Consider the following 19,380-nt stretch of genomic DNA (forward strand, 5'->3'; position numbering starts at 1 on the left):
GTAATCCCTGCAGGTTACTTACATGCATTGCAATCCCTGCAGTTACATGCATTGTAATTTCTGCAGTTACATGCATTACAATCCCTGCAGGTTACATGCATGGTAATCCCTGCAGGTTACTTACATGCATTACAATCCCTGCAGTTTACATGCATTGTAATCCCTGCAGGTTACATACATTACTATCCATGCAGGTTACTTTCATGCATTACAATCCCTGCAGGTTACATACATTATAATCCCTGCAGGTTACTTACATGCACTGCAATCCCTGCAGGTTACTTACATACATTACAATCCCTGCAGTTACATACATTACAATCCCTGCAGGTTACTTACATACATTACAATCCCTGCAGTTACATACATTGCAATCCCTGCAGTTACATGCATTACAATCCCTGCAGTTACATGCATTGCAATCCCTGCAGTTACATACATTGCAATCCCTGCAGGTTACATGCACTGCAATCCCTGCAGGTTACTTACATGCATTGGGGGACCCGTTGGGGAGAGGCAGGTAGGACCCTGCTCGCCAGGACCTGGAGCGAAAGTTCTTCTTGCACTTGCCACAGTCCTGGCCCGTGGTGTTGTGCTCACACTCACACTGCAGGCTGCCCTCTTTGAAGGTGCACAGGTTGGCGTGGAGGTTGCATTTACACCTGGAGGAAAAAGGGAAGAGCTGTCAGGTGTTAGTGCTGCTCCTCCTTGTCCTCAAGGTAGTGCTGAAAATGTGCTGAGGCTGGGCTGGTCACCCCTTCCCTGCTCCTCCTGCAGGTTTTCCCTCACTGAACTCATCAGTTTTCCCCAGGTATCTGGTGCTGGGGTTCAGTGTCCACCTCCTCACCCAGGGCAGATGTGCAGCCTCTCATCCTAGATGAGACACTTCACTCCCAGTATCTGACTGAGGAGCACAGGCTGTTTAATGGCAGCTCAACATCTGCAGCTGGGACACCAGGAAGGAGTCACTCACGTCAGGCTGTTACAGGAATCAGGGTAATTACCTCAGATGGAGGCTTTTACTTGGAGGCAGTCTCTGGATTTCAGCGGAGGAGCTGGGCTGACCCTGGTGGCACTCAGCCCTTGCCCCCTGTCACTGTGCCAAAGCCAACAGCATTTTCTCCTGCGTGTGAGGCTGCCCAGCACAAACCCTTTTCCCTACGTGCAGCACAGCCCCAGCCTGCTGTGACCAAAATAACACAGACAACACCAGAACCCCCCAGCTAGTCCCCGCCTCATCAGAGAAGGCAACAACTAAAAACACTATTCAGCAATTTGCAAACATTAAGAAACTTTTAATGAGCTGTAGTGCAGTGTGCAGGGAATAATTATCTCCATGCACAATAATTCCTGTTGCTCAGACTCCGGAGGTGACTCGTGCAGAGCGCAGAGCCTGAGCCCATAACTCACACGTGGCTCTGTGACTCCTGGGCCTGAGCTGAGGCCATCAGACAGAGACTTTGGGGACCAGAACATCTCATTGCATTCCAGACAGCCGATCCCTGGCACAGCCCGATGGTTTTCCCTGCTTTGTGCAATAATTTACACTCTCAGAAGCAGAAGCATTAGGGATCAGTAATGCTGTGCCTTCTGTGCAGGGTGGAGAAGTCTGATGGGGCAGGGCTGCCTCTTGCAGGGCTCAGGAGATGCAGAGCTGAGGGAATGAGCTGCCTGCAGAGGAGACAGAGGGAACATGGCCTGCTGCTCCTGGTGCTGTGTGCACTGGGATAAGCAGCCTGGATTAGGCTGGGAGCTGGGAGTCTGGGTGCTGCGCATGCCCCAGCTCCTGGTGCCTCTCCCCCTCTGCCTTGGAGCCCCAGAGCAGCTCCCCAGCCACCTGCCTGACCCGCTGAGGCTGCCTTGCTGTGCTCTCCTCACGCATGGCTGGATAAGCTGACCTCATGTATGATTTCTTTTTTTCCCCTCCCTCCCCTCCCTGCCCTTAATTCTAGCTCAGAGGCTAAGCATAAGCTGGATGAACAATCTCTCCCCGTCTTACAACCCTGCCCAGTGTCTGACCAAGCAGAGGAGGGAATTTTGCAGCCTCTAAAAAGGGAGGGAAGAGGAAAATGTGGCCCAGGGAGCAGAGGCAGCCACACTCAGCATGCTCCACTTGAAACCGTGTGTGAGCGAGGGCTGGAGCTGCCGCGTCACGGCTGAGAGCACCAGCACTGCTCTGGGACTGAGCCACGAGCATCCAGGGCAAGGAAGTGGCTTTGGCTGGTGCCTACAGCCAGCAGGATGCTGAATTTCAGACGCTGCAGGTCCCCTTTGGCTCTGGTGAGCTGTCCCAGCCTTTGGCAGAGGCGCTGCCCAGCCCCAGGGCGCTGCGGAGCCTGGCTCTGAATTATTCAGCTCCACGCAGCCTGGCCTCCTTCTCTGGCTTCAGAACGAGCAGACGAGAGCAAAGCAGGCAAGATAGTGGGGTAAAGCAGGTTAAAGCAGGTCAAACCTCACCACTGCTGCTCTGGGCCCTGCCTGGGCAGAGCAACAGCCCCAGGAGCTGCAGCTCTCCTCCCTCCTCCTCTGATGGGAGAGGGGATGGGGCACAGCCTCAGCATCCAGCCCGGGGGGGCTCAGGAGCCCCAGGGGAGTGGGAACAAGGGTGGAGGGGACTGTCACACCCCGTGTTTTGCCTCAAGTTTGGGGTGAGGTGGAGCATGGTGCTTGGCTCCTGTGAGTCACAGACCAGTCACAGTGGGGACATCAGCCCTGGGTGGCCACCAGCTGGTCCCTGTGGTGGCCTGAGGCAGCCTCAACCAGCCCCCTCCATATGTGGCACATCCTTGCTCCTGGCAGAAGCCAAGCAGATATTCTGGGTGCTTCTGGCTCCCAGGGCAGGAGGGTGAGACCTGTTTAGCATTAATTTGGCTCCTGTGGGACCCAGCCTTGGCAAGGCACAGGTGTGTGCAGGAGGCAGCCAGGGGTGCCTGCTCTGCAGCCCTGCTCACTTGCACTGGGGAGGGCTGGGAGCCCAGCAGCAGCTCCTGGGACAGCCCCACTGCCTCCTCCCACTGGGATCGGGACAGGGAGGGAGCTCATGGCTGTCCCCCAGCCAGAGCACTTCTCTTCCCAGGGGAGACCCTCACTTCCTAATCTGTGTAAACAAGGAAAACTAACTCAAGAGGAAGCAGAGGCAAGTGTTCACCTTGCCTGCCTGTGCCCAGGTCACTGATTTTTCTCTCTGCTAGGTGCTTTGCCACTGTGCAAAAGTTTTGTTATCCCAAGGATCAATTTTACCAGGGAATTGCTTTCTGAATTCGACCTTTGAGGATCATCAATCTAAGCAGGGAACTGTAACCCCAGCAGGCTGACCCTGCAGCACAGCACTTTGCAGCCCAATCAATCAGGCTGCATTATTTAATGGTGAGCAGCTGAGCACCCTCAGCCAGCCCAGTTCTGCATCCTGGGCTCTGTGGATCAGCCTCAACCCCTTCCTCAGGCTTCTGTGCCTCCTCCTCTGGGCCCAGAGCCCAAGGACACGCTGATGGTCTGTGCCTGCCTTCCCCCAGCCAAGACTCAGCTGCTGGAGACTGGAGTAAATGGCATTAGCCCAGTCCCCTGGGTGGGAGCTGCTCCTCCTGCTCATCCTCCTCGGCGCCCAGCCACGGCAGGAAGGAGAGGATGAAGGGAAAGGTTAGGAGCTACTTAGCAATGAGGCTTAAAAATCAGCAGCGGGGCAGACACCTGCGCTGTGCCCTGCAGAAGGCAGCCATGGCCCTGCTCCAGCCCCGGGGCTGCTCCAGAAAAGTGCTGCTTGCAATATGGTCTCTCTGGCTCTGGGAGAGAGCTGGGAGTGTTTCTCCTCTCTGGCTCGTGGGTCGAGTTTCTCCGTGGGTGTTCAGAGCCCGTGGAGGGTCAGCAGTGGTGGGGAGCAGCCCCTGCAGCACCCACAGCACCCTCGGGCACCAGGGACACCCATCCTGCTCCAGGCTGGCACTCGGCATTCAGCAAACACCAGCTCTCACTGTTCCAGCAGGAGTGGTGGGAGCAACGTGTGCCCCACATGCTACAGCTTGCACAAAGGGGCATTAAGGAGTTTATTTCAGTGCAGGCCATTCAGCTTTCCTCAGAGTGGTGCAGTGTGGTTCTGATGCTGCCAATGCCTCCACCAGGGAACATCACGGAGCTTGGAGCGCCAAGGAAAGTTTACAGGAAAGTGCCCTTTTTTTCTTTCTTTTTTTTTCTTTTTCTTTCTTCTTCTTGTTTTTTTTTCAGCCATAAAGAACACTTTTCTGCAATTCTCCACGTCAGCATCCTGGAGGTCACAGCAGTGAGCTGCTGGAGAGGTGTCTGGTGCCAAGCCCACGTGTGAGGGAAGGAGATGCCCACACACAGGAAGGGGGTGAGTGCAGCAAACCTGCAGCAAATCTCCCTCTGTGCTGGGAGTAGAAAAACAGCCCCTTTCCCTGAGCTTTCATTAATTTCAAAAATTACTTTTGAAGTAATTTTAAAAAGCCATCCCAGCCCTTTGTTTTCTTTCCAAGGATTCTTACTTGTTTTACAACCCCATTTTCTGTCCTCAGCCCCACTTGCAGAGAGGGAAAGGCAAAGAGCATCTCCTCTCCCTTCCTGCAGGGATGGGGCAGCCTCGGGCTGCTGGCACATCCTCTGTCCTGATGCAGTGACAGTGCTGGGTGAGGACCTGGAGAGATGCTCCATCCCCATGAGACAGCACCGACTGCCCTGAGCTCCTTAAAAACTCAAGAACTCCCCTGCAAGCCTCTTTGCAGCCCAGCCTGCACACCCCTCTCCGCGAGGATGTTCTGCATGGCCATGGGGACACTGCTGGTCCCATCCTGCTGGGTTCCAAGCCATCCCTCTCCTGCCTTTCCCGGGGCTTGGCTTTGCCCCCTGCTCCCTGTCTGCTCGGAGAGCCGCTAATGACTGCCGGCCGGAGGAAAGCTTATCAGAGCTTTCCCCTGAATTGTTTGCTCTCACTGTAATTGATGAGCCTTTAATGAGTCTCACGGGACGATGTGTTTGAAGGGAGCTCTTTCCTCTCCCTCCCCAAGGAAAACGATGTTTCAACTGATCTGGGCTCTCGGGGAAACATGAATAACTCTCCTCCATCTCTCTATTGTCATCCCCAGCACGCTGCCTGGCCATCACTTACCCACTTCTACCTGCTCTTCTGCAACTGTTTTGGCAGCTCAGCAAAAGCAGGGAGCAAATCTTTTGGGCAAAGCATAACGGGTGCTGAGCTTGGATTGTTTCTGGCCCATCTGTGCGTGTGGAAGCAGGTAAAAATAGCTTCTAATGGCTGGGCCATGGAGGAAGCACAGTCCCTTTGTGGAGAGCGTTTATATCAGGATTTGCCGTGCTGGGAGGTCGCTCTGGAGGGGTTTGCTGCTGCCAGTCCTGGAGCAGGGCTCGAGAGGATGGGGAAGGCAATAGTGGCTCATCCCAAGAGCAGGGTTGGGAGCTTCCCCAAGCCCATGGTCCAGGGACTGATGGAGAGGAAAATCCATTTTAACATGTTGGTTTTTTCAGCTTGAAGCAGGGTGAGAGGCTTCTGGCTTTCACTGCTTTGTGCAGAGCCAAAGAACTGAAAAAAACCCCCTGAGTTTGGCCAGAGGGTTGTGAGTGGGTTGTTTTCCTTGTGGGTTTTTACTTTTGGTTGTGTGGTAGGGATGGGTGAGTCCTCCCAGCAGGAAGGAACCCTCCTCACTGCCCTCCGAAATGATTTGAGGTTTGGGTTACAAAGATGAGACAATTTAAAAGATGCCAAAGTGGAGAGCAGGCTAGCTGGCTGTTCCCATCTGAGAGGCTATTTATTTTAAATAAGTTGACACTCACCAGCTGTCAAGATCCTGCTGACTGGTGGAACATTATTTATATTCAAAGCTGTCTTAAAAAGCAAACACAAAACCAAACTTCCCCATTAGGGGGTCGGCCAGCAGAAGGGAGGAAGGGTGAAGAGGACATCACATGGATATGTGAACATAAATATTTGCAGAGTAATGTGTATAAATGCTCTTGGTCTTTCTCCTGGAATGCAATAATGCCTGCAATTGAGTTCATTGGCCAAATTGAATTTGGGCTCCTGTAGAAGTCTCTTTATATTAAGTGCTTTAACATACATCACCTTCTCAGTCTATCGATGAAATTCTATTATCCGCTCAGGGCCGGACACAACTCGGCAACAAAATCGGAGGGGGAATAAAACCCTTCACAAACCAGAGCCAGGAGCAGGTAATAGGACCTTGGGCATCCGTCTCTGGCTATCGACAAAGTGTCAGCAGCGTCTGGGGGAGGGAGGAGCTCTCTGCGCTTCTCTCTCCCTCCCTCCTGCTCAGAGTTCCCTCCCCACCTTGCTGCAGTGGGAGCAGAAACCTTTGCAGGACTCCAGCAAAGAGTTGCTGCACATTAACTTAACTATATGACCAAGAGCAAGATTTTGCTCGAACTCCAGCTAATTCCAGCCTGGAGGAATGCCAGGGAAGCTGAGGCATCCAGCTCTGGGGCTGCCCAGCATGGAGGCGAGGACAGAACCCGGCTGGCACAGACTTGGCTGTCCTTGACACGAGGATGCTGCTGCTCCTGGGGCCCAGCTCTGTCTGCCAGGAGCTGCAGGGGAAGGGGCAGGACGGGCACAGCCAGTGCTTGCCCTGGGTTTTGTGGTCATCCCAAAGCTGCCAAGTGTGGGCTGAGGGCTGCAGGGGTGTTGGGCTGGTTCTCGGGGGATGTTTGGGTGAGCCCGTGGCTATTTGGGGAGTGGTGTCCCAGCACTGGGATTGGGGAGCTCCTGCTCTCACACATCATTCACCCCAGGTCCTGCCTGTTCCCCTCTGGTGCAGGTCCCACCCTGCTCCTCAGGGAGAGATGTTCACCAGCCACCACACAAAATCTAAGACCCTCCGCAAGAGACTCTTCCACTGACTAAACCTTTTCTCCAATTTAAGGACAGCTTTGCTGGAGAAGTCAAGATCAGCTGGAAGGTGTCCCACAACAGAGCCAGAAGCAGGGCAAAGCAGCTCAGGGGCAGCCAGGATGTGCTTTGTGCTGGCAGCCCTGGTTTGAGCTGAGCTACAGCCACAGGGGAAGTGCACTGAGCTGCCCTCACTGAGAGAAGGAGGCAGTGACCAGGAATTATTCATCTTTAACAGCAATGCAGCATCAGTCATCTCCACATCTCAAAACTCACCACAAATGCAGTAAAATATATCCCCTGCATGTGGGTACCACTGACCATTTCCAGCTCTGTCTATTGCAGGAGGTGATTCTGGGGGTGGCCTTGGTCCCCCAGGTCTGGAGTGCCTGGTCCTGGCTGCTGGCACCAGGGTAACAGGCTGGCCAAAATTGTTCTGCTCCACTAGCACCAACTCCAAGTCATGTGGAGAGAAAATCCTCCAGGAGAGCATCCATGCATGGCACTGGGGATACACCAGGGAAAGAGGCAGGGAGCTCAAAGGGCCTTTCCCTTCAATTTTTTTGGTGTAAGCAAAGCAGCAGCCAAGGAAAGCCTAAGAAAAGCAATTGGTGAAGTGAGGAAAGGAAATGCCACTTCAGAACTAGAAACCTCATCTTGTTGGTGCCTCCTTGGGCTGAGCACAGCCCAAGAAGAGGCTCTGCCCCATGGAGCTGCTCAGTGGTGAGGGATGCTCCCTCCTCCTGCCTTCCTCCAGGGACTGCTCATCACCAGCAGGATGGACAGACAGACAGACAGTGCATGCACTGGGGCAGGGCAGGACAGAGTGGGGAGAAATCCTAATAACCAGCCTAAAATTGATTCACTTCTGCTCAATCTGATTTCCCCTAACTGGATCCACATGTCCTGGCCATGGCACATTAACTTCAATTACAGCTTATTAATGTCTCCGTGATGGAGCGTGCCCTGCTGAGCACGGCACTGACTGACGTTGGGAAGGGGAAGAAATTACTCCAGAGAGACCCAGTGTGAGTGGAAGCAGAGCCAGTGGCTCTCTCCACAGCCCCAGCAGCCAGGGAAAGCTCATTCACCCGTGCCCAAGCTCACTGCTGCACTGAGGAGAAAATTAAGCAGTGAATACAGAGATCTGTGGGGAAAAGTCCTTCTCTTCCCTTCCCCACCCTGCCTGGCACACACACTGCACACAGACCAAGGGCTTGCTTGTGTCTATTCCTGTCCTGCCTCTTCTGCATCTCCAGTTACTCTGCAGATCAATAGGGACAGGATGGAAGAAGAAGGGGAGGGGGGAAAAAATAAAAAGAAAAGAAAAAGATACCAAGAAGAAAGAGAGTAAAAATAAATTGTCAGCTATGAACGGAGAATGGCTGTGGGAGGAGGAGATGCAGAGGAGACCCTGAGGGACCAGCCCACTGTGCCAGCACCAGGAATGAAGCAGTGACCCCAGGATTCACCAGATTCTCTGGCCTACAGGACAAGAGAAGGCAGAAAACTCTTTCCCCATGTCCTTTGTTCTGTTTCTTTCTGCTTTTCCCAAAAGCTCTGGGAGGTTGTGATGGGAGTTTTTCTTTGTTATGAAGCTGAGGGGTGAAGGACGGGATGTGCTTGCAGGAATACCTGGCCTGAGGGGATCACAGAAAATTCTCTGAACCCACCAGTTAAGGCTGCAGCACAGGAAACCCCCTGGGCTCATGGTCTGCTCTGAGGACTAAATGTTTTGCTCTTCCCTTGACTATGAAAATCAACTGGAAATGAGCTGCCAAGTGCCTCATCACTGCCAAAAGTGATGTGGTACAGGGGCACAGGCATTGGCACACACTGGGGGCACAGGCAATGGCACACACTGGGGCACAGGCAATGGCACACACTGGGGCACAGGCAATGGCACACACTGCTCCTGCACTGCCACTCACCGTGTCCAGGCACAGCTCCTCCAGCATCTCAGGGCTGCTCCCTCTGCTCTCCAGCTGGAATTTTCTCTCACTCTGCTCTCCAGGTGGAATTTTCTGCCTGCATTTTGCCCTTGACCCCTCATTTCTTCACAATCATCTGCCCTCTTGTTTCCATGCCTCCTGGAGTGCATCCCTAACACCACCCCACTTTTATCTTGGCACTTTCTGCTGTCCCTCCAACACGTCCTGGAAGAGGCAGTGTGTGTCCATGTCCATGCCCATCCCTGCCCACCCTTCCTCCCCCTTCCCTGCACAGTGCTCCTGTCAGGCTCACATTGATTTCTCCTCTCTTCCCCTCAATAACCCATCCCTTGTTGAGCCATACACTAGATTTAATTTGGTTTTAGTCCCTGCACTGTAACTGGCTTTGCTTACAGCTGGAATTAGATTGCTCTTCAGTGCAAAAACCTGCTTGCTGGGACTGGAATAATCACAGAAGCAGAGTTAATTCACAGGGAGCTTCTCCTTCTCATCCATCACTAATGCACAGCTCCTCAGCTGCTCACCTTCCCTGCCCTGTGCCCATGGGGGCTGAAGAGTCAGCACAGGACAGGCACTGACTTCTTCCCTGTCCAGGGTGAGTGTCCCTCTCTCCTGGGGACCAGCCCAGCAAGCTGGAGCAGTGCAAATCTGCATTTCACTCAGAAATTGGAGTTTGGGCTGATAAAAAGCAGATTTCAGAGTTTCCCCTGCTCCCAGCTGAGAGGAATGATGGATTTGTCTTTACAAACAAGCTGTGGGTCTGCTGATAGATAAAACTAGCACTGAGAGACAAAAGAAACAATGGGAGGGATTCCACTGATTGATGAATGGAATACAAGATATTTGCCTTTACAAACAAACTGTAAGGTTTGCTGATAAATGAAATTGGATATTGAAAGATGAAAGAAACAATGGGGGAAAACCATAAATTCCATAGGAATTAACAATTAAAAGGGAGGGTTATACATTAGAGGGGAATTTTAGGTATCAGGCTTTCTGGGAAGTCTGTACCTCCCAAGTACCTCAGCCAATGGGGAAAGAGAGAGGGAAATGCAGCCGGGAAATTGGGATAAAAAGGCAGGCTGCATCCTCCAAAAATCTGAGAGATCCCTGGGGAATGCCCCATGGCCTCTCCCTTTACTGAAATAAAGTAGAAGGACTGTCTCATGTTGGCCCTGGTAAAAAGCAGCATTGCAGCTTCCACAGGGCATCCATCCCCACCTCCAGCTGCCCTCGGGGTGCCTGTGGGATTTTGGATGTCTCATAGAGGTTGTGACTCCTCCAGCCCTGGGTGTGTTTGAAGGGTTTTCCCTGCCCTTCCCTAGCTGCCTCTTTTCACAGAATTTTTAGGGATTTTCTGTCTTGAACCAATCTCAGCTACTGTTAAATGGTATTAAATTTGGCCAGTGAATTCTAAAGTTTTTGTGGGGCTGGGGAGGGGGGAGGAGGACAACTGAGAGCAAGGTGCTGGTTTGGGGGGAATCCCACCAGCATGGCCTGAAGTCCTAAATACTGATGCAACAAATCCTGCCCAAGGCAGGCAGGAAAGGTAAATGGCTCAGAGGAGGAAGGTGTTCATGGGACACCAAGAGCATTTTAACTCTTTGAAGCATCAAGAATCCCCAGGTTGCTACAGGAGCAAAGACAAGTCCTTGGTTATCTGTGCTGATCTCCACACTTGGAAACCAAAGCTCAGTGCACAAACACTGATATAAAATATTTAGTCCTAATTTACCAGACAACATGTGGAGGTGCTGTCCTGCTCCTCTGCCCACATACTTGAACCCCCCAGGGCTGCTCCCTGAGCCATCCCCACGGCACCCCAAATGCTCCCAGCCCAGCTGAGAGCTGCCCATCCCAGACAGACCCTGCCTGCTGCCTCCTGCCTGCCCTGGCGGGGGGAAAGGGCTCTCCCATCCCTCCCTGCAGCTTCCTTCCCCTTGGAGCCTGTTCAAAGCCAGCCTCGGTGGCACCTGCAAACATTTCTACTTGCAATTCTCAGAAGCAAACAGTTTGGAGCCGACACAAACGGCTCCTCTGTCGCTGTGGTGATGCTTGTTAGCACGGGCTGGGTGATGGGGAGGTTTTCCCCTCTCGCCTGTGAGTCTCGCACAAGCTGGATGGGAAATCAGCCATCTCGGCACTTTTCCACCTTACTTTGCTTTTTCACTTGATGTCATAACGTAACATATGGCATCCTACAGAGGAATGAAAAACAAAACCCAGGAGAAACAAACCCCCTGCTTGCTTCCTCTGCCCCAGATCTGTCGGGGGGTTTACCCTCACCCCAAATTTCATCTGCCAGGGCTGGGGCTGCTCAGGGTGTGCAGGACTGACTGGGGATGACCCACCCTGCTTCTACTGGCAGTGATCTGGAGTTTAGTGGGGTGAGCCTCACTCCATGCCCCATATCCACCCCTGAGACATCTCCATGCCCCATATCCACCCCTGAGACATCTGGCTGTGTTTGCACAGCTGGGACAGGGCATTGCAGGGAACTCTGCCCCTCAGTGCCCATCCAAGCCACGTCCCAGCTCCCCCAGCACCAGCTGCAGGAGGACACAGCCTTGTGTCCCCTGCAAGGACACATCTGCGGCCCTGCCAGGGGAGAAGGGCTGTTAGAGGGAGGAATGGCTGTCTCTCGCTCGGCAGAAACGCTGACGGCTCAGTTCTCATCCCTGCGAGGAGAGACCCCACAGACACCCAGCAGCCGTTACCTGCCGGTGACCTCGATGTTGGAGACGGCGTAGAAGTACTTGTACAAGTTCTCCCTCTGCACGTAGGTGCCCCCCAGGGCGGGTCTCAGCAGCCTCATGCGCAGGTCGGTGACGGTGAAGAAGTCCTTGAGCCCCTTGGCGCTCTCCAGGCGGGTGTACAAGTTGTCCATGTTCTTGAGGTCGGGGCCAGCGAAGATGGCGAAGCGGTCCCGCACCTCGAACCGGACGGTTTTCTCTTTCTTGGAGCCCGCCCAGCGGGAATACTCCTCGGTGCAGAGGACCCTGTTGGCACTGGTGGTGGAGAGGTCGCGGACCCTCCGTGCTGGCATGCTGAAGGCCTCCATGCAGTCATCTGCATAATACTGGTACGGGTGCCAAGTCCTCCCGTTGTCCAGCGACTTCTCCAGCATCATGATGGTGGGGCGCCCGTACTCGAAGGTGATCACGATGTCGTCGGTCAGCTCGATGCTCTTGTTCCAGGACAGGGTGATGTTGGCCAGCAGCGGCTCCGGGTACCGGCGCCACGTCACGCTCTGCCAGTACGTGGCCAGCCCCTCGTCCTCGCTGTCGAACATGAGCTTGGGCGGGTGCGCCAGGTCGGGGTTGGAGGCGTCGCACTCGTCGCTGCACAGGTACGGGTTCTCCTGGAACAACAACAACGGTCACCCGAGAGGAAAACGCACCTGGGCGCTCACACACCCTGCGGTTGTGTCCTGTTAGCTGCTGGCTGAGCTGGAGGAGGCCTGGCTCTGGAGGATGCTGGTTCTGAGAACGGCTTTAAGGCACAAAGACGCGGCTTTGCCTCAGCTGTAAGAACGGCTGAGCTGCTTCCTTTGAAAGGCCCTTTGGGAAAGGGCTTTTCAATTTGGCACGGGGGCAGTTTTCATAGAAAGCTCCTTCCCTGAGATGGTCTCTGAGAAACTTGGGTTAAGCTTGGCTGATTTACAAGCCTGAGAAAGCTGTGCTCATCCCTGCTGCCTTGAATGGCTGAAATCCCCCAAGCACACCCCTGCCTCCCATGGCTCCTGATGCTGAAAAGGCTGAGGACAGAACCATCCCCCAGTGCCTGTGGGCACAGCTAGGGGATGGAAACCCAGTTTCTCCAGCTCCAAGCTGGGACAGAACTGAGCAGTAGCAGAGAGAGCTGAGATTTGTGCTCCTGGTGCCTTGGTCCTCAGCTATGCACAGGGAGCAGGGTGGGGAGGATGGCTCATCCCATGCAGGTGACAGTGTCCACTGCCTCCAGGCCTGAGCACTGGGGGAGAGCCTCCAGCCATCCCATTTTGCCCACAAGTGCCTGTGCAAGGCCAGGCTGGTGTGTTTTGCAGGGACACATCTCCACATCCACACATGCTGAGCTGCACTGGGACACAGCATCAAGGTCACACACCTCATGTTGAATTTTTGGGGGTGGGTAGCTGTGCCAATACATTTATTGCTCACCCATATGTTTGTTGAAGCCCAGCATCACTGCCCTGCAGCCTCCAGGAGTGAGCATGTGGGTCACACCTGCCCTGGGGATTGTGTAGAGCTGTGTTCTAGTGGGTACAGATCACAAAAAAACTCTGCAACATGCTGCAAATCCTTTTTTCTTTTTTTGCATATGAAGCATTTCTTTGCTGTCACTGTGCCTCCCTCTCAGAATCAAAATCCAAAGGATTTGGGAGGGAGAGGGTTTGGTATGACAGAGGGCTCTGCTGCTGTGGGACCCTTCTCAGGAAGGCAGAGGCACCTGGCAGAGGAGGAGGAGGTGATAAAGCAGCTGGAACTGCTCAGAGCTGCTGGCTGGAGGTGAGCAGCCTGCTGGAGTGTGAGGTCTGGCTCTCCTGAGCACAGCAGCTTTCCAGGTAAGACCAAGCTGGGTGCTGTGCTTTGGTTTGTGGTGCTTTGTGCATGGTTGGGAGCCATGGGGAGGTGCTCTGTGTGAGGATCAGTGTGCTCCTGCCTGGCCCTGGGGACTTCCTGCAGTGCCAGGAGGTGGGGAGCTGATACTGGTGCCTGGAGGCTCCAAAAATTGAGGTGCAGGGTGGATCTGAGCAGGTTGTGTCTGTGGCTGCTGCAGTGTGGGAAGGGGCTGCTCCTGGTTCCATGGCTTGCTTTGATCTAGGGAACTGCTGGAGTCTGAGTGGCTGTGAGCTGCTTTTGGGGTGCCCTGTGCACACCCAGGCACAGCAGAGGAGGGGATCTGCCTTGTGCAAGAGGATGGTCTCAGGTGCAAAGTGGGGCTGAGCTCTGAACGTGGAAACCTCTGAGGAACACAGCATGCTTTGGGAAATCTGGGCTTTGCCACCTCCAGCCAGGCAACCAAAAGTCTTAGGAACTACTGAGAGCTTCTCCACTCCCTGTCTGTAAAATGGGCCTTTGGTGCCTCCTCAGAGCTCAGAGATGTGCACTGAAGGCAAGCAGCTGTTTGTGAAGTCAGTGGAGGCCACAGCACCCAGGAGCCCTGAAGAGCTCCTGAGGACACAAATAATTCTGTGTCTGGAGCAGCGTGTGAGCAGCACAGTGTAAACAAGGCAGGAGGCTGCTCTGTCAGCCCTGGGGGAACAAACCAGGAGTGGCTGCTCCAGGTGAGAACTGGGCTCCTGTGCAGGGCAGGCAGCCCTGGGGACACGAGGGGACTCCTGTGAACACAGCACATGATAAAACAGGTCACAACTCAAACTGTTTTCCACCCAGCCTTGCTCTGGCACACCCCTGCCTGGCAGTGAAGCTGCAAATCCGAGCTGGGGTTTGTTCCTGCTGTCACAGCCTCAGCTTGGGCTGTGTGTGGCTTTTGCCACCTCTGTGTGTGCTGGGAGGAAGGGCTGGGACAGGAGATGCTGAGCTCTGGGGTAGTGCCCGCCCTGCAGCAGGGAGGTTACTCACAAATGAATGCTTGGGTTGATGTTTAAAAAGCAAATATCTGGATTATTTGTTTATTCATTTATTTTGTTTGCAGCTGTGATAACAGAGCAAGGGAAACCAGTGGAGTGCTCAGGCTTGCTTGGGTATGTGAGGTCAAGGGGTGAGGGCACCCCAAAACCCCCTTAGAGAGGGGGAGATGCCAGCTGGGCTCTGAGCCATGCTGGGGGTCCTCTCCTGCCACAACAAGCTGTTCTGGAGTGGGGATTAAAACACCCTGAGATATTGACATATTTAATATGCTCTCCTGACTCGTCACGTTCAGAGGAATTGTTTACCTCTGCTAATGAGACACAGCTTCCTGCTGGGGGATGGAGCTGCCTCTCAGAGCAGCTTTTCAGCGGTGGCAGAGGGAAAAGGCAGAAAAATCCCCCTCAGCTGAAGTGCTGGGGGCTCTGAGTGTGTTTCCTGTGCTCAGGCAACATATTGTGCTGCAGTATGGTCCTCCTGCCAATGTGGCCATACAGATGGCTTAATAGGACAGTTCTGAAAAGACCATCCCCGAGGTCCATTTTTGCCACTTGTCTGAAGGAGGGAGCAGCAGGTGGAGAATTGGCTTGGGATGGCAGCAGAAAACTGCCTGACAAAGCTGCCTTGCTGCTCGGTGGCTCTGTCTGAGCAGAGTCTGTGTCTCAGCGCTGGCTTGCCATGAGCCTGCCTTTCCTTGTGAGATGAATCTCAGCGAGTGTTTGCCACTTGAGCTGTCCCAGCATGGCCACAGTGGCCACTTCCAGGGCTGTGGGTGATGCTCCTATCAGTGCTTTCTTTGGAGTGGCCAAATGAAACAAATGAAGGACTCTGTGATGAAACCATGGTAAGGAAATGCTTCCCTGGCCAGCATGGGAGGTGGGACAGATTTCCCTGGAGCAGTGAGGGAAGCAGCTGAGTGTGTTCAAGCATGATCCCCTCACCATGTTCTGTCTGGAGGAGCAGGGCTGGCCAGGCACGTCCCTGGCAGGGTCAGGAGCAGGGAGGAGCAGAGAGAAAACCCTGCCTGTGTGCATGTGCTGATCCCAGGGAATGGAGGCACAGCCCCTGCTGTACCCCGACCTGGGAGTGTGCTCAGCTCAGCAGGCAGCACCCCCAAAGATCTCCTTAATCTCTTTTAATCTCTTTTTTAATATCCATCTCACTCTCAGCAACCACAGTAAGAAATCCACAGGGATTACATTGGTTGGGGCCATAAAATACCACTTGAGGCCTTTTCTTGTCACCCTGCTTGTGTTCACAAAGCTGGCAGGAATCACTGTCCCCATTTGCCAAGTGTGGTCACTTTGACCAACAGGATCCAAAGTAGGAAGGCAGGAGCAATTCAAATGCATGAAACTGTAAATCCTACTGAAAAATTAGAAAGGAAAAGATCAATCTCATTTTCATTCAGATATGAATGAACTTGAATCCTCTGTTGTTTTTACCTGAGAGAGTTTTTATTCATCCAGCAAGTTTGCAACTCCATGCTAAGCATGGCTGAAGATGTAGCTGAGCAGATTTGGGCTCCAGTCACAGGTGATTTGTGGGGCTTGTGATGCTCTGGGGAGGCAAATGGCTCAAGAGGTGCATGGGTGTAACAGGGCAAACTCAAAAATAATCCCCAAGTGGCAGCAAGGTGGGGGAGAACCTCAAAAGCCACCGAGTGAGTCACATCACTACAGCTTCCTCTGCTAAAATGAAGTGTTCCTTTTTGGGGTTAGCTTTATTGAATTGTCCTTCCTCTGTGGGATGCTCGATGCCTTTTGTGCTGGGGGGTGGTTTGGAGTCAGCCAGGAGGGCAGGGGGAGAGGAAACAGATGGCCACATTTTGGCTGCTCCCCTGGTCCTGGTAAGATCAGATATAGCACTATTGAAACAAGTCCAGGTATTATTTTTGAGTCTGGTTTCCTCCTCCAAGCCGTGTGTCCTCCAAAGAATCTGTCCAAAGTCTTGAGATATTTAAGTCTTCAATCTAAAAGTCAGGATGCATTAGCCAGGCAAACTTGGTCTCAGTGAGCTTAAAATAAACCAGTTCACTTTGAGTCTCACGCTATTAAATCAGTCGTGAGTGTCCTCACAGCAACTACACATTGCAGATTTCATGCTCTCCAGCTCTTCTGGTTGTGCACTTTTTTGGGGTTGAACCAAAGAGTGTTGCAGCCTTGCTTAGCCCCAGCTCAGCCCAAAAGGGCAAATCTCCAGGGGACAAACTGTGAGAGCCTCACTGAGGACACAATGTCCTAAAAAATGGCATCCTGGTAAAGCTGTGCCTCTGTGAGCCAAATCACAGAATGTTTGGGTTGGAAGGGACCTTTAAAGGTCATCTAGTCCAACTCCCTGCCATGGACAAGGGCATCTTCAGCCCCATCCAGCCTGACCTTGAATGTTTCCATGGATGAGACATCCATCACCTCTGAGGTTTTACCACACTCATTATAAAAGTTTTCTTCCTTCCAGCTAATCTGAATCTGCTCTCCTCTAGTTTAAAACCATTATCCCTTGTCCTAACACCACAATTCATCATAAAGAGCCCTCCCCATCTTTCCTGTAGACTCTCTTCAGATCCTGGGACTGAATCCTGCTTGCTAGGGCTGCTCTCCATCCTTCATCCCCAGCCTGGAGTGATCCTGGGGCTTGTCCTGGGTGCACCCAGAGGTTCCCATGGGCCCAGTCCTTGAGCTGGAAACGTGTCCCAGCCCTGCTGACTGCTGACCCAGCCCTTGGTTCTGCCTCCTCTTGGTGCCTGGAGTCAGTTCTGGGCAGAAATGCTGCAAAAGGCACTTTCTGAAGGTGACAGCAGAGACTTGCTCCTTGAGGAGGAGGATTTCTTAAGAAACAAGATATTGGTCTGACAAAGCAGGATGACAGGAATCCAGGATGCTGCAGAGGAGCTGCTCCCCACCTTGCTGGGAAGGGGGGAATGGGGGAAACCAGCCACAACAAAAGGCCTCAGTTTTACAAAGCCCAGATGGTTTTTAGGGCTCTTAATGAGCACAAAAGTTGCTTCTTTTCTTTCTTTCTTTTTTTCCCCTAGCAGATAATACCATTTTTAAGCCTCGTAGCATAAAATTATATACTTTTGTAGGTGCAATTGCTTGATTAATCATTAGGCTGTTGAATATTTTAAACAAACTAGACATCTGTTGTGAATGGTGAAAGCTGCACAGAAATAAGACTGCAGCTTTTAGATCTCAATGCCAAAGGGAAGCTGGAAAGCAATTGCAACCACGAGCTGCACAGTGAAGAAAAATAAGAAAAATAATAATAATAATAATAATAATAATAATAATAATAATAATAATAATAATAATAATAATAATAATAATAATAATAATAATATTAAAGGGGGAAAAAACCCAACAAGATTTGAGCAAGGAAAAAATGAGTAGATGATGTGAGAGTTTGTACTGCTCAGCCAAGGATGCTCAGTCACAGCTCTCATACCTGGTGTGATTTGTTTAATGTCTTGGGAACCCCCCAGGACTTCCTTTGCTTTTGGGGGTCTCTTCTGCTTGATGGACTTGTGCTTAAACCAAGGCCTCTGCCAAAACCTAGAGCACCCTGGGACCACTTGTTTTTAATTACAGTCCCACAGTAAGAGTAATGACAAGGTCTCATCAACTTGGAGGAGTTTTGGAAAACAAAATTTTGTATTTTTTTAATTGGGGGTGGAAATCCTTGGTGTTTTACAGGAAGTTTTTTATTAAAGGGGGAAAAGTTAAAGCACAAAGATCAGTGCTGTTGTGTGGGTTCCTCTTGGTTATTTTCTTCTGGAATGGCTTTCCCTCTAAGAGCTGGGGTGTCTCCAGGCTCTCCTGCAGGGTCTGGCACTGGCTGGGGCTGGGGGCTGTTTGACAGACCCCAAAGAGCTGCAGAGCCAGGAACAGCAGGTGACAGCACAGGAACCTCCTTCCCTCTTCTCAGGACTGTCTGAACCTCCCCCTGCCCCAGGAGGGGACAACTCCCTCTATAGCCCCCACCCCATCCAGCTGTGATGCTTAAGGAGCTCTCAGGAGCATCCCAAAGCCCTTCTGCTTCCCTCAGAACATCCCAAAGCCCTGAGAACATCCCAAATCCCTTCTACCTCCCTCAGAACATCCCAAAGCCCTGAGAACATCCCAAATCCCTTCTGCCTCCCTCAGAACATCCCAAATCCCTTCTGCTCCCCTCAGAACATCCCAAGGCCCTTCTACCTCCCTCAGAACATCCCAAATCCCTTCTGCTCCCCTCAGAACATCCCAAGGCCCTCAGAACATCCCAAAGCCCTCAGAACATCCCAAAGCCCTGAGAACATCCCAAATCCCTTCTGCTCCCCTCAGAACATCCCAAGGCCCTCAGAACATCCCAAGGCCTTTCTGCTTCCCTCAGAACATCCCAAATCCCTTCTGCTCCCCTCAGAACATCCCAAGGCCCTCAGAACATCCCAAGGCCTTTCTGCTTCCCTCAGAACATCCCAAATCCTTTCTGCTTCCCTCAGAACATCCCAAGGCCCTCCAGTCCTGCCTGTGAGTTTCTGCTCCAAGGGCAGCAGCTGATGTTCACAAAGTCCCCTCGTTTCCTGAAATTGGCATCAAATTTCTTCCAAATCCTGCAAGAAACAGGGATCAGCAGAATCTCCCTGTGCAGCTGATCCCTCCTGCCCTGACCAGGCCCTGCTGTGGAGCAGAGCCACTGCAGGTGTCCTGCAGGGGACATGGGGGTCCCCAGCCTGCAGGGGGGTCCCACTCCATCCCTGCCTGTCCTGTGCGTGTTCTGGACCACATTTCCTCCCAAAGTTTGATTTTCCTCCCTCCCTCCCCCTGTCCAGCTCCACAGGCTGCCGGGTGGAGCTGAAATGATCTTCCCAGGACATTTTCTTTCCTGATTTACACTGGGCTGGGTGCCCCCAGCTCACACTGCAGGGTTTCACTTCCCTTCCGTCCCCTACCCCGGCTTTCCTGACCCTGCCAGGGCTTCCCAGGGACCT

The 19,380-nt window shown here is 52.7% G+C and overlaps 1 protein-coding gene across 3 annotated transcripts in view; it reads right to left on the reverse strand.

The window, feature by feature from the left end:
• The window catches only part of NTNG2 (netrin G2), a 47,889-nt gene that overhangs the window by 14,064 nt on the left and 14,445 nt on the right, over positions 1-19,380 (reverse strand). For all 3 annotated transcript variants that reach the window (XM_056505366.1, XM_056505368.1, XM_056505367.1), the window contains exons 3-4: positions 11,541-12,184; positions 490-662 (exon numbers count right to left, since the gene is read on the reverse strand). In XM_056505366.1, coding sequence (XP_056361341.1) covers positions 490-662; positions 11,541-12,184 — 817 coding nt within the window. The remainder of the gene's footprint in view (positions 1-489; positions 663-11,540; positions 12,185-19,380) is intronic.

Source organism: Oenanthe melanoleuca, chromosome 17 (assembly GCF_029582105.1).
Source record: "Oenanthe melanoleuca isolate GR-GAL-2019-014 chromosome 17, OMel1.0, whole genome shotgun sequence".
Lineage (NCBI taxonomy): Eukaryota > Metazoa > Chordata > Aves > Passeriformes > Muscicapidae > Oenanthe > Oenanthe melanoleuca.